The following is a 13,633-nucleotide window of genomic DNA, read 5'->3' on the forward strand; positions in this document are numbered from 1 at the left end:
CAACGTTTTAAACACACGATTGCTGGCAGGTGGTAGGTTAGGTCTTTTTCCCCCCACCACGGGTATCAAATTGTCCCCGCACTCTTTATTAGAAACTGTCTTTCCTCCACTAACTCGCTTTGACACTGGGTTGGCTGCTTGTGTGGGGGTTTCTGGGATCTCTGCCCTGTTCTGGGATCTCCGAGCTATCCCAGGACCTTTGCAGAGAGCTGTAATACCCTGAAGTATATTCTGTCATTCTTCCTCATTGTTCTAGCTATTCTGGGACTCATGCCCATCGTATAAATTTTAGAATGAACTTGTCTATAAAAATCCTTCCTGAGATTTTAATAGGAATTAGAACAAAACTATAGAACTTGGGAAGAATTGTTAGCTTTACTACGCTGAGTCTTTCAGTCCATGAACATGGTATGCCTCTGCGTATTACATCTCCTTTGTTTTAGGCATGATACCCAAAGCACTTACCTCTGCTGCAAAGGGCCCGCACCTGCAACAAAGACATAACACAGCCTGTGGTTTCAATGGGAATCACCAGCCCGTGGCTCCTTCAGGTTGAGGGATCTAAGAAACCCTGTGCCTTTGGGTTGCTCAGACCTAGGCCTGAGGACCAGCTTGGTGGAATCTTCTTACTAGAAAGCAGTAACTAGCAAAGTCTACAGCCCCCTGTCCCCGTGATGATAAGAGGCACATCCTAACTCACACCAGAGAACAAACATGTGGAGAGAGAAACAGATGTGGCTTGTTTATTAGATGTGGGAAGGCAGCCTTCTCTCACACACACTGCTGCTTCTCAGTCTGTATCAAGAGCAAGACAACCGTTGTATTCCTGAGAAGCAAAAAGATTACAATTTTGCAAACATAACAGGTGATTTTAACAAAAAATAAAAAATAAAAACATTTCTTCTTTTACAAATAACGCAACTTCAAGTATTATTCCAGATGACAGCAAACCCAACGCTAGAGGGCAGGGCAAGGACCAGTGGAAAAAAAGGGCCCTCGTGCTCTCGGTGGGAAGAGACTGCTCCAGGGAGGTCGTTGGTGCCACCAGGGCTGACCTGTAACTGGCACGTTGGCCACCCGTGGCCACGGCCCCACAGGAAGGAATGAGGAACATGGGCACACTGGGTGGGGCCTGCAGCTATGCTGAGGGAGGAGCTGCAGGGCCAGCACTTTGCTTCCTTATGGGCTCAGGGTGGTGGCAGCCCAGCTCGCCCAGGCCCGGGAGGGGCCGTGCCCTGTCAGGGTCCAGGGTTAGCAGTTCTGGACTCCTGGTGACATTTCCATTAATACAGAGAAACACGTTTATGCTTTCAACACCATCCTACCCCAATTTTAGTCAACTTGTAAATTATATAAATTATATTACTTGTGCTCTAGTTTGTGGCATTTTAAATCTTACTAGAAGAGAAGCATCAACCCTTTAAAACAAAAAGCATCGAAGAACCATAGTTTTGCCACGGGGCACTGAACAGCCTGTAAACCTTTTCCTTAAACAGCAGAACGTTTCTGACCAACTGTCCTCTCTCTGCCGAGGAACTCTTCCTGGAGAGAGATGTGCGTTTTAACCATGGTGTGGGGAAGGTACAGAGCAAACCTGCTCACCTCCATCGTGGTAGGGGGGGACAACTGGTGGCTGTTCTGGCTGAAGCACTTCAGGTGGCCCCAGGCCTCCCAGGCCACTGAGGGGCCTCACTGAGAGGGACTCCTCCTCAGACAAAGTCACAGTCCAGTGCTTGATGCACAGACCCCCAGCATGCCCTGAGGGAAGTGTAAAATGCCCTTAAAATGTTCATATGTCGTATTTCCTGAAACACGCTGTCATTGGCCCCTGCACTTCCAAGCCATCGTGGTGCATCCTCAGCGCTTAGTTCTTGAACCTCGTCTGTTCACAGATATGATTGAATTTCCTGCGGGGGGCGGGGGGGGGGAAGCAGTCACATTACATACCACAGCCAGAGGATTATTCAGGTAAGTCAATTCCGAAACTGCCCACTGGACAACCACACAAGAAATGGTGGGCACGGGGGCTCACAGCAGCATACGCTTAACACTTTCACAGAAACTAACCAGAGGAAGCTTTCTTTTCTCCTTTTTAAACTTTAAGATATAAATTGCAAATTTTAGGTAATTTTCTTGGAGAAGAGACTCAAAGCTGCGTGTCCTCAGCATCCCCAAGACACTGATGGACACACCTCCGGTTTAAAAGTGGAGGTGAGCTTAGTTGGTTTGGCTCAGTGGAAAGAGCGTTGGCCAGTGGACTGAAGGATCCCAGGCTCAATCCCCAGTGCGGGGCATTCGGGAGGCAGCTGATCAATGAGTCTCTCTCATCATTGATGTTTCTACCTTTCTCTCCTTTCCCTTCCTCTATGAAATTAAAGAATATATATATTAGAAAAGAAAAAAGCAGAGGTGAGCTTACTCCTTTAAGAGCCTCGTAGGAAACATCTGGTGAGTGACCAATTCAGTGCGGACACAGTCACCCGCTCATGGCACCAGTGACAGACCCCGTGTGCAATGGCACGCTCATGAGCCCGGGCTTGGGAAGACTGGTCCCAGTGACCATGGCTGCTGATCTGGAAATGATTCGGCTGCGAACGAGGCTGTGCTCATGGGGGTGGACTGTGGAGAACATTCCATTCCGATGCCAAGTATTTCAGTAAAGGAGTAACAGTTCCCAATGACCACCCTACTTTGTATACAACATGACCAGAGCAGTATGTTTATAAGGGGACTAGAGGCCTGGTGCACCAACTTGTGCACGGGTGGGGTCCAGCCGGCCTGCCCCAATCGGGGCTGACTGGGGCCAATCTGGCAGGTAAGCTGGGGGGAGGGGCTGCGAGTGTTCCGCCAATCCTGCCCCCGGTCCAACTCCCGGTCAAAGGGGTTAATTTGCATATTAGCCTTTTAGTATATAGAATACTAGTTGGCTAGTTCACAAACATCCCTAAAAGCTGAGATACCAACTTGTCCAAACACTTGAAAACTTCAGTTAGGAGAACAAGGTCTGCCTCCCTTATGCCTGTCAGCCCCCTCCCGCTCTGAGCCCCGAGCGGACACGCCCCGCCCCACAGCACAGGGCACTCACATCGCATGGTGGGCCTTCACCTGAGTGCGGCAGTTGCGACCCCAATAGCAGTCGGGACGGGACATCACAGCCACTAGGAGAGAAAAAGCCCACGGGTGTCACATGTACCCCCATCACATGCAGCTCAGGGGGGGCTCACCGGGAGCCCCAAAGAGATGCTGCGGCCGAGAGGCAGCACTCTGCTGCGCATTCCGTCTCCCCGTTCCAGGAAAGGGCAAAGAGCTCCCTGAGCACCCACCCCGGAAAGGAGGAGGCTCCAGCTGTCGGAGGGCGTTTTGTGCATCTCGTTTTAGAAACCCACACCACAGCCAACACTGGGCTGAGCGGACACCAGGCGGGCGATGGCCCTGACACAGCACGAACCTCGGGCAGCCTCTGCCAAGAACACCCACAAAGCCAGACAGAGCTTCTGCCTAGTATGCCAGAGCACAGAAGCCATGGAAAACAGAGTGAGCCAGGTCGGGAGGGGGTCCCTTACCGGGCAGCTCGGAGGCCGGAATGTTCTGCCGATACTGGTAGGCCAGCTCCCGGAAGCTCCGCAGGCCGCAGCAGTAGCACAGCACGGTGCTGCCCGAGACCCGGTAATCTGGAAGAGTACAGCCTCATGGGGCACAGCCAGATGTCAGAGCATCCGTGTCCAGAACGGCGGGACATACGTGGCCATGTAAACCAGTGGGGAACGAACACACTGACCCATAAAAGGGGAGACAGCGAGCTAGAGGTTTGGGAAATAAGAACAAAACCAACCCAGATGCCAATTTATTCCCTCACTGCGAAACAAGTCCACTGAGGTTAAAAACTTAAATCTCCGCCGAAACCGGTTTGGCTCAGCGGTAGAGCGTCGGTCTGGGGACTGAGAGGTCCCAGGTTCAATTCCAGTCAAGGGCATGTACATTGGTTGCGGGCACATCCCCAGTAGGGGGTGTGCAGGAGGCATCTGGTCAATGTTTCTCACTGACGTTTTTAGCTCTCTATCCCTCTCTCCTCCTCTCTGTAAAAAAAAAAATCAATAAAATATATTTTAAAACAAAAAAACACCCTTAAATCTCCTTTAAAATCCAACAAAGTACTGAGAAGAGTAAACATAACCTTTCTCTTGAGCTACTTCCTAGTACATCACAAAAACCAAACGCACATAAGAAAGGACCTGTAACTCTGAGTGCCCACAGCAAACATCGCACGAAACCGAGCAAGGAAGGCGAGAGTCAGGGCCCATGGACAGCGCCAAGGCTCTCCAGAGGTGCTTACCAGACAGCAGGAACACGCCCCTCTGCAGAGCCACCAGGCTCTCTGTCAGCACATTCTTCCACGTCAGACCCCTGGTGGCCAGGTAGTTCTATGATGGGGAGGCAAGGGGTCAGGAAAAACACGAGCGTGGACAAGAGGGTAAGTGGTTGTAAAAGGCCCTCGGAGGTGGGTAAAGCCAAGGAAACGGTGGCAGGTGTCTGCAGAGGGCAGCGGCCACGCACCTTCAGGATGTCGGATTCATAGTTGTTGTTGTTCAGCACTCCGTCCAGACACCTGTCGCCCAGGTGGAGTTCTGTCGGGTAGAGGGAAGCAATGTTACCCGTTTTATAGACGTTTCACCCGACAGCTATGATAACCACATTTCCTTCACTGCAGAGTCCACAGGGGACAAAAAGCTCCACAGCAAAATACGACTTCGCCGAGAACACGTGCAACGACTTCCATTCCCTCCCCCAGACGTGCCAGCTGCCACGTCCCTCAGCGCCGGGCTGCCGCCCAGGTCTGAAGGCTGCAGCCAGGCTGTGCCTCTTCGGGGGGCGGGGGGAAGGACCCTGTATGTACACAGGCTTCCTGGCTCTGAACTCAGGATCCCCCAAATTCTCCTGCCATTGCTTGGTGCTAAGCTAAACCTTTTTAATGGCACCCACGCAGTGTTCAGGAAAAGGCAATTGGTTTGTGGTGACCTACAGTGGCTTCCTCCTCCTCGGGCACACAACAGGCCATGCCCAGAGAAAACAAGCAGGCCGAAGCGACCAGCCGAGAGCAGCCTTACCACAGAAGGGGGCCAGGCAGCCGAGGCAGCCGGTCCGGGCGCAGCCCCAGTACAGGTGACAGAAGGGCTGCAGGCAGACGGCACCTGTGGGGACAGCACAGTCACCTGGCGGGACACCTCCAGGAGGGCCATCGAGTCAACAACAAACTCGATGTCACAGCAACCCCCAAACTCTACATCAGAGCCTCGCATTCATCTACCAGATGTAAGTGACACCGAACAGAACGCCTGTGCCCTGATGTGGGGACGGGAGCATGATGCAGACTCCGGAAAGAGAACCAGACAGACACGTGTGGTGGTGGGAACAGCCTCCCAGTGTGGGAGAGGCCACACGGGACAGGACTTTGCGATGGAACACAGAACTGCATGCTCATGTCCGTCCCACCACACACAGCGTCAACCGTGCTGGGAATCCCGAGCCTGAAGGACACACGGGCGAGGCATTGCGGTGGGAGGTCACCCAGGCCAACACGCACCCCCCATACTCACACTGCTGGGGGGCGATGCGGGGGTCCTGCTCCCGCTCGGCTCTCCGGTCGGGCATGGGCTGGAAGCAGCAGGTGCATATGGCGTGGCTCCCCTGCAGGGTGCACACGTAATCCTGGGCTGCGGAACAGATGGGATGTTCAGGGCGGGGTGTTGGGACGCGGGCAGAGGGAGCCGATCAGATAACATCTATTGGGGTAGCTACTAAGGGCACACGAGGACAGACCGACCTACACAAACACCCAGGGAGAAGTCAGACATATTCTCAACGGCAACGGACAGTCTACCACTGAGACGAAGGAGTCTAAACAGACTGAAAACAACTAAGATTTCAGAGATCATGAAGGTTTTCTGCCATTTCCTATAAGGAAAGGCCAGCCTGCAGAGCACACACCATAAAACAATAAAGTGGGTTTTATATTTAATCTCAGCTCCCTCCAAATAAACAAACAGGCCAGCAGAGGACTGCGGACCCGCACCAGACACTGTGTGCAGAGCCCACTGGAAGCAGGCAGGGGAGGGCCCAGGCCAGTCTCTCACTGGAGGGGCCCAGGTGTGATGGCCATTTGGCTTTGGCAGACATCGCTGGGAACACCAGTTGTCTGAGCGGTGGGCTGTGGGGGCCGAGGGTGAGAATTAGGACTGAATCCCCAGGAGTGTCCAGGAGAAGAGGCCCAAAACAGCTATGAGGAGCAGCGGGCTATGAGGGGATGGGACCACCAGAGGCAGAGGACAGGACAGGAGGGCAGAGAGCGATCAGCAGAAACACCGGCTGCATCCCCAGGGGTCACAGCAGAGCCACGGCATGGCTCTCACCTGTCGTGGTGCTGGCAGATGTCGATGGTGTGTCGCCAGAGGCCTGCGGCGGCCCCTGCTCGCTGCCTGGCCCCGAGCAGAGGGGTGGCCCTGCCTGCCTTCGGTACTCGGGGCACTGTCTGCATACGATGTACGGCTGGCTGCAAGGGGAGCACACACACCTGAGCTCGGACTCCGGGACCTGCTCCCAGGGGTGCGGGAGGAGGTGGAGGACGGGGCCAATCCGAGCCTGGCAGCGCCCTCCCTGCTCTCGGACCGCGTCACCTCCTCAGGCTCAGCCCTTAGCACCTGCGGTGGCCCAGCTCCCTGCCACTCCCAGCCCCCTTTTCTGTGCGGCTTCCAGAGCCTTGCCCCTCAGCTGCTTCTGGAGTGCTGAGGCATCTTCTGCCCACCCCTCGCTCTGCAAGATGTCCCAGGGGCACGGCCACTCGGTCCCCGCAGGGGACAGGTCGTGCTTTCCCAGGTTCGAAGCTGGGCGAGCTGGGCACCGCATTCAGAGGCGCACTGGGCCCCCAGGTACACAGGACTGTCACTCTAGCCACCCAGGAAATGTCTGCACATCGTCACAGTCAGAGCGAAGGCACCTGGGCGAACACTGTGTCCTCAGGAGCTTGCTTGCTTGTCCTCAGGAACAGCAGGGAGATGACCCTCAGGGCAGAGCCTGTCCCCCTCCCTGGCGGGCGCAGGCTCACCTCACGTCCGAGGACTCGCTGTCCACGTCGGACAGGTCCAGCAGGTCCTCCGAACTGACCTCCTCGTCCGAGAAAGACCTCCTGACTTTGGGCTGCAGCATGTCCTGAGTGATCTTGTTCCTTGTGGCCATGCTCCGCACATCTTCCTCGCTGCGGCTCTTGTCTGGAATTCAAAGGACACCGCTCTGCTGGCGGGCGGGCCCTGGGGACACCCCCTGGTCTCCAGAGCTGCGGCCGCCCCACTTGCCTGGGTGCTGGAGAAGGTACGCTTCTACCAGGTTGTTGAGGATGTGGTTTTTACAGATGCGCTCGACAGGGCAGCGGCATGTGGGGCACAGCGAGGAGCGCTCCATCCAGCCCGAGTAGCAGGCTGCACAGAAGGTGTGCATGCAGGGCTGCAGGCTGAGCACAGGGACAGGCCTTCAGATGCCCCTGCCCGCCTGCCACAGCAGCCCCGTCCCCAGGGCACGGCCCACCCGGAGCAGCGGAAGCTGGGGTGCCGGGTCACGCACGCTGCCTCTTCCCCCAGAAGAGAAGGTGGCCTTGCTCAGGCTGAGGGTCCGTAACAGAAGAGAATCGAGCACACCCCCGGCCCCCCAGCTCTCGCCTCAGCGGGGCCTGGAGCCCATGCTGGGTGCTGCCCGCAGCTGGCAGGTCTGCGTCCTCTGTTAGTGACGCCCACACCCGACCTGGGAAACAGGCCCCGAGCGCACCTCACACAGTCGTGCAGCAGGTCCTGGCAGATAATGCACGTGAGCGTCTCCTCCATCTTGTCAGGCTTCTCGGCCGCAGCTCTGGCCTCCTCGGGGGCGCCCTGGGAGTCCGGACCCTGGTCTGCGGCCAGCAGAGGCAGTCTCAGGCTGGGCTCCCCATCTGCAGGGAAAGGGACACGGTGACCGTCACAGCCACAAGGGAGCGGAGGCGTGCTCTTCTTGTCTGACACGTTTTAACCGCAGACAGAACAGTCCCCACCGGTGTGAAGGACATTTTAACGAGGCCCTGACATCTCACGTGGCAGGACGCTCAGGTTTTGTTTTAGAAGAACAGTTCTCGACATGAGAAAGACGTCCAGGAGACATGGCTGAGAGCGAAGGCCCCGCCGTCCGGCAGCAGCCGTGTCCATATGATTTCTACATGAAGAAACTGGAGACTGACCTCCTCTCATCCTCTTCGTAGTGGGCTCCAGGCCCTCCGGATCCTGCGGTTCCGGGCCAGGAAGGGAGGCTCCTTCTCTGGGGACAGCGGGCGGGACGCTGGAGGGCTCCTCGCTGGTCACGGGCGCACCGCACCCTCTCGGGGAGACGCTGGCACCGCCGGCAGCTGCGGAGAGACAAGCAGGCAGAGCTCTGACCCGCCTCTTCAACATTTCTCCTGGGGCGGGAGCAAGAATACTGCTCACCCGGAAATCTTACTGCTGGCCCCCCCAGAGCTCCTCCGTGGCTGTGTCTGTCTCAGAACAACATCAGCCAAGAGGAGTACACAGATATGATTGGAGCCGCCTCCCACACCATCTCACCAGAGCCAGAGGGAGGCGCTCGTCCCGCAGGGGGCTCCATGGACGAGGCAAAGGCTGTAGGGAAGAGGTCCGATGTGGACGTGGATGGCTGTGGTTCCTCGCAGGACGCCTGAGTGGTGGGCGACGACGGCAGGCCCTGGGGCTGGTCCCCTCGCCCGGCACCTGAGGTATCTTTGGTCGCGTGGATCACGCTTTCTTTCCTGGCTTCTGTGAGCACAAGAGCAGCAGCTCATGGCCCCGCGGCTGTCCATGCCGGCAGGCGGAGCAGCTCCTCCCATGACAGTCCCTGCTGCCTTCACTTACCCAAGGAGTCCTGGGCCACGCCTTGCTTTTCACTCAACGCCTCGTAGCGGTACGCCACGTCTGGAAGGAATGAACATGGTCAGGGCAGTGTCGGCCTGTGCACCAAGCCCAAATCATTTTCCTCTTCTCTTCCCTCCAGCCAGTTTGTCCTGCTGACTATCTTGTCTGTTCAGCCACTAACAACGTCCACCAGGTACAGGGACTTTAAAACAAATGGCCCAAAACACCTGAACCGACGCTAAAACTCAGGAGAACACGTCTGCAGACAGGAGGCCGACAAAGGGAGGCAGGGCACCTGCCAAACAAAGACTATGCTTCCTGTCCCTTCGGCATGGCCAGCCCGAGGGGATTCAGCTGCAGAAACCCAGGGAAGGCCCGCCCCTTCTTTCTGTCTCGGCAGGAACCTTCGAAAGATTCCTCCACCCTCTTTGCCCAGTATCCTGCTTCTTCCGCAGACACACGCACTCCAGGCTGATGAGGCCTTGTGGAGCCCAGTACAGTCTCGGGGTCTCCATCCCTGCTCTTGGTCTTACTCCCCCAATGCAGATTCCCTTATTCTGCACCTAACCCAGCCCCGTTCCCTTCTCTGTGGCTGCCACGGAGGTTGACGGTCATGACTCGAGTGGTCTGTATGGAAGCAGGCCTGGGGCTTAGCCGGCAAGGCCAACTCCCCCAATCTTGAGCAGACACTACCCTCACCAAGAGCCTCCGCACACAGCAGAGAGCCAACACGAACGTTCCTGCGGGAAAAGGCTGCTTCCACAGGCTCTCCCACAAAGCGCCCCGGTGGCGGCAGGCCGTCCCCCGCACGGCACCCAGGCATCCACCTGGCGCCCCCGCTTACTGTGCTCCGGCTCGTTCTTCCTGTACACCACGTAGATGACATCGCCCGTCCGCAGTGGGCACATCTGCCTCTTCACAACTGTCACAGCGTTAACCACCGTGCCGTTGGTGCTGCGGAGACGAGAGGTGCAGCTTACCCTACGAGCATCGCTGGAAGCCAGACACGCCTGGTTCTACCAGCGTAAGGAGACGGTCAATCCCACGCCTCGGACACCGCTGTGCTCATGGCAACAGCATTCACAGCAGCCAAGGTGGGCACATGCCCTGAGTGCCCATCGACAGGCGACTGGCTGCCATACACAATGGAAGCCAACTTGGCTGTAAAATGGAACGAAGCACTGCCTTTTGCATCAACGTGGGTGGACAGAGAGCAAAGGCTGTCCGTGCGTGCGAAGGATTTATGTGCTTTCCGTGGGGAGCGGGACTTCTCTTTTTTACATGCTACTTACATCGTATAAGAATTCATAGAATAACATTACTATTTCTTAAATTTTGGGGAAAGAAGCCTAACTCATGTAGGTTTGTGAGAACCCAAAATGTGTCCCTGACTTTTAAGTCTTGATCTGAGATGTTTGCTTTAATCTGAGTACCTCCCAGAAGGGTCACAGATAGCCTCGTGTCCCCGAGCAGCCCACCCCGGAGGGCGGAGCACGCACTTCCCGAGGCCCTGAGGCCTGGCCAGCCGCCTCGGGGAAGACCACCGACCCGCGTGCCCTCTCCGGTCACTCGCTTCCGGTCAGGTTCCAGAAGCTGCGCGAGAAGGAAAAGCAGCTCAGAGAGAGCTTACCTGGTGTCTTCCAGCAGCACCTGGCCAGACTTCTCATCCCAGATGATTTTACAGTGATCTCCAGAGACCAGCTTGTTACCAGGAAATGAGAGGTCGCAACCTGAAACACAGAAGGGGCCCCCCACAATATGACGGCGGGTACCATGCATGATACCACGCTTTACCGAACCACAGAGAGCATGTTTGCGTGTGAGTGGAAATCAGGGCCCACGGCGTGCTGTGCACTTCAGGAGGCAACATCTGATCAGGAAGGTGCCAAGAGAAAGCTCCAAAGGATTGAAGCGTTAATCCACAATGCAGAGGGACAGGGGACGTGGCCCTGAACCTCCCTGACTCCCCATTGGGGGGTAGGACACCCTCTCAACACCTCCCTTGAAACAGCAACAGCTTCTGGGTGAGAGTTTTACAACAGGCACACATGTGCAGCTGGCCTGATAAATATTTAAACATACAAAGGGCGTTAGTTATGCAATTCTTCAGTATTCTAACTTAGTTGCAAACTATACAAAAGTGAAGCAATGGCAAAGGGTCACATAAAATATGACTGAGAAAATGACCATAGGCACACATACGTGTTTAAGAAAATTAAAAACAGCCAGGACCGGTTTGGCTCAGTGGATAGAGCGTCAGCCTGCGGACTGAAAGGCCCCAGGTTCGATTCTGGTCAAGGGCATGTACCTTGGTTGCGGGCACATTCCCAGTGGGGGTGTGCAGGAGGCAGCTGGTCGATGTTGCTCTCTCATCTACATTTTTAACTCTCTGTCCCTCTCAATTCCTCTCTGTGTAAAATCAATAAAATTATATGTGTGTGTATATATATATAAAACAACTCCCAACCTATTAAAAAAAAAAAAAAGAACATTAAAAACAGCTCTAGCTAGTGTTGCTCAATGGATAGAGTTCCATTCCAGTCAAGGTCATATGCCGGGGTTGCAGACTCATGCCCACTAGGGGGCATGCAGGAGGTGGCCAATCAATGATTCTAATACTCTCCTCCCTTTCTTTCTGAAATAAAAAAATATATATATTAAAAAAAGGAAATTAAAAACAGAAGGGAGATGCAGCTATAGCTAAACACAACCCCTTTCTCCTCATTAAATGCAAGGAGAAAAATCCTCAAATGCTTTGTTCTGTCCTGAAATCTAAAGACTAAAAGCTTCCAGTACAGCAACTTTAGGTTTTGCTGGAAAGGTTCATACATTCGCAGATTAACTCCTTGCATTGCCCTGTGAAATGACAATGTGATGCTGTGTTATAACAACAATGGCGAACATTAAGTGCTAACTTGAAGCCAGGCCTCTCCGAAGCGCATCGGGCTGACATCAGGCTGGCGGTCTCCTCTAACCTCTGCCGAAAGGTACGTTAAGGCAAAGCAAATTAGGCAGTGATGCCACATGTTCCAACCTCAGCAGTTTCTCTCTGGGGCTCTGGTCTTCCCCAAACTTCCAATAACATCAATTAAAGACAATTGGTTTGTTTTCCAGAAGTTCCTAATGATATGTAAGCACTTCCAGAATTGTCAAAAAATTAACTTAATACTGGAGTTTAAGACAAACAAAACAAAAACAACAAACAAACAAAAAACATCACAAAACCACGCAAAACAAAAACAGCTGCACGTCCATCATAAGGCATAAAATGAAACCAAAAACATAAGCTTTTAAACAGTAATCTTCCTCATTCTCTTTTTTAAAGTATACAGTCAGTGATCATTTATTTTCAGACAAACTAGTTTTTGTATTTTGTTTTTTGCCTGATCAGTGCACTTCCCTGCCTGCAGGAAAGCTGCCAGGGAGTCAATGATGCGATGGACGGTGGCTGCGGCCCGCAAGGCAGGAAGTGCCGAGGTCTGGGCACCTGAGGGCGCCTTCTCTTGGCTGCGGGACCTCGGCTTCCCAGGTCCGTAGACCAACACATCCTTCCATGGCTATGGGAGCTGGGGCTTGAGATCTTTTAAAAGAGCAGGCCTGCGGCTGTACATTTTCCTGTAGGCCTGCTGTAGCTGCATCTCAGTACATTTTCATTTTATTCACCTGGGCCAGTGGTCGGCAAACTGGGGCTCATGAGCCACATGGGGCTCTTTGGCCCCTTGAGTGTGGCTCTACCACAAAATGAAAATCTATTTTGAAGAAGTGGCGTTAAAAGAAGTTTATTTTTTTTTTAATGTGGCTCTCAAAATAAATGTCGATCATTGTCCTGATATTTGGCTCTTTGGACGAATGAGTTTGCCGACCACTGACCCGGGCTCTCCTCTAACTTCCGTGGGACTTCCGTGACCCCCGGTCGGTGCAGAGCGCGCTGTTCAAATGCCCCCGGAGCTGCGCGTTCCCAGCACCTTCCTGCCTGGGCGCCCCATCGCCCGGAGGTCAGAGGAGGCGCTCGGGCAGCAATGGAGCTGAGCCCCGGCTCGCTGGGGACAAACCCATGCGCCTCCTCCACGAGGTTGTCCCCGGGGTGAAGCGATCTGCGGGGCGCGCCCCAGTGAGTAAATGGCCGCTCTCACGGGAAAAACTGGTCCGCACTGCGCCCCGCCCAGGGCCGCCCGGCCCGGCCCCCCCCAACCCCCGCCGGACCGGGTCCCCTCTCCCGGCCCCACCCCGGCCCCTTGCCCCAACCCCGGCTCCCGGCCCCGCCCTCGACCCCATCCCGGCCCCCGGCCCCGAACCTCGATCCCCACCCAGGTCCCGGTCCCCAGCCCCCAGTCCCTACCCCGGCCCCCGGTTCCCGTCCCCACCCCGGTGCCCGGTCCCCTGCCCCCGTCCCCACCCGGGGCCCGGCCCCGGCCAGCACCTCTCTTCCGCCCGAAGGTCCACTCCCGTTTCCGCAGGAGGACGTGCGGCTCGCCCTCCTCGGCGCCCAGGCGGAGGAGCCGCCCCCACGGCTGCTGAGGGGGCGGCTGCTCGCCTTCCGCCGGCCGCTCCATCGGACTCACATCTGTCGAAACTCGGACCCGGAAACGTCGGGACGGGTGGCAGCCCCGCGGCTCCGCCCCGTGGCCTCCGGGCCTCAGCGCCTCCGCGAGCCGCCCGCCCGGCCCAGCCCAGCCCCCGCCCCCGCGCCGAACCCGGAACCGGCCGCGCCGCCG

At 55.7% G+C, this 13,633-nt stretch overlaps 1 protein-coding gene across 2 annotated transcripts; it reads right to left on the minus strand.

Moving 5' to 3' along the window:
* Positions 1 to 719: 719 nt before the first annotated feature.
* Positions 720 to 13,609, minus strand: CHFR (checkpoint with forkhead and ring finger domains). Of its 2 annotated transcripts, none has more exons than XM_036434339.2 (17): positions 13,339 to 13,609; positions 10,549 to 10,648; positions 9,763 to 9,872; positions 8,919 to 8,978; positions 8,616 to 8,822; positions 8,255 to 8,419; positions 7,813 to 7,972; positions 7,347 to 7,501; positions 7,100 to 7,262; positions 6,408 to 6,568; positions 5,595 to 5,711; positions 5,106 to 5,189; positions 4,555 to 4,625; positions 4,334 to 4,421; positions 3,564 to 3,671; positions 3,086 to 3,158; positions 720 to 1,907 (listed from the first exon to the last, which is right to left on the minus strand). In XM_036434339.2, the coding sequence occupies exons 1-17, from the start codon at positions 13,469 to 13,471 to the stop codon at positions 1,865 to 1,867; spliced, it is 1,998 nt and encodes a 665-aa protein (XP_036290232.1). In that variant the 5' UTR covers positions 13,472 to 13,609; the 3' UTR covers positions 720 to 1,864. The 2 variants fall into 2 exon arrangements, with proteins under 2 accessions (XP_036290232.1, XP_036290233.1); XM_036434340.2 differs by having other exon boundaries at positions 6,408 to 6,547; positions 13,339 to 13,607.
* Positions 13,610 to 13,633: the final 24 nt, after the last annotated feature.

The sequence above is a fragment of the Pipistrellus kuhlii genome, unplaced genomic scaffold, assembly GCF_014108245.1.
Source record: "Pipistrellus kuhlii isolate mPipKuh1 unplaced genomic scaffold, mPipKuh1.p scaffold_m20_p_120, whole genome shotgun sequence".
In the NCBI taxonomy this organism is placed as follows: Eukaryota; Metazoa; Chordata; class Mammalia; order Chiroptera; family Vespertilionidae; genus Pipistrellus; species Pipistrellus kuhlii.

What these genes read in the sequence shown, in the direction of transcription:
- CHFR (XM_036434339.2), bottom strand. Translation starts at nt 13,471, where the DNA reads ATGGAGCGGCCGGCGGAAGGCGAGCAGCCGCCCCCTCAGCAGCCGTGG. An exon ending in GAAGAACGAGCCGGAGCACA is followed by an intron (nt 8,979 to 9,762) that starts GTAAGCGGGGGC and finishes CATTCCTTCCAG; the next exon opens with ACGTGGCGTACCGCTACGAG. An exon ending in CTGCCTGGCCCCCTTCTGTG is followed by an intron (nt 4,626 to 5,105) that starts GTAAGGCTGCTC and finishes TCTACCCGACAG; the next exon opens with AACTCCACCTGGGCGACAGG.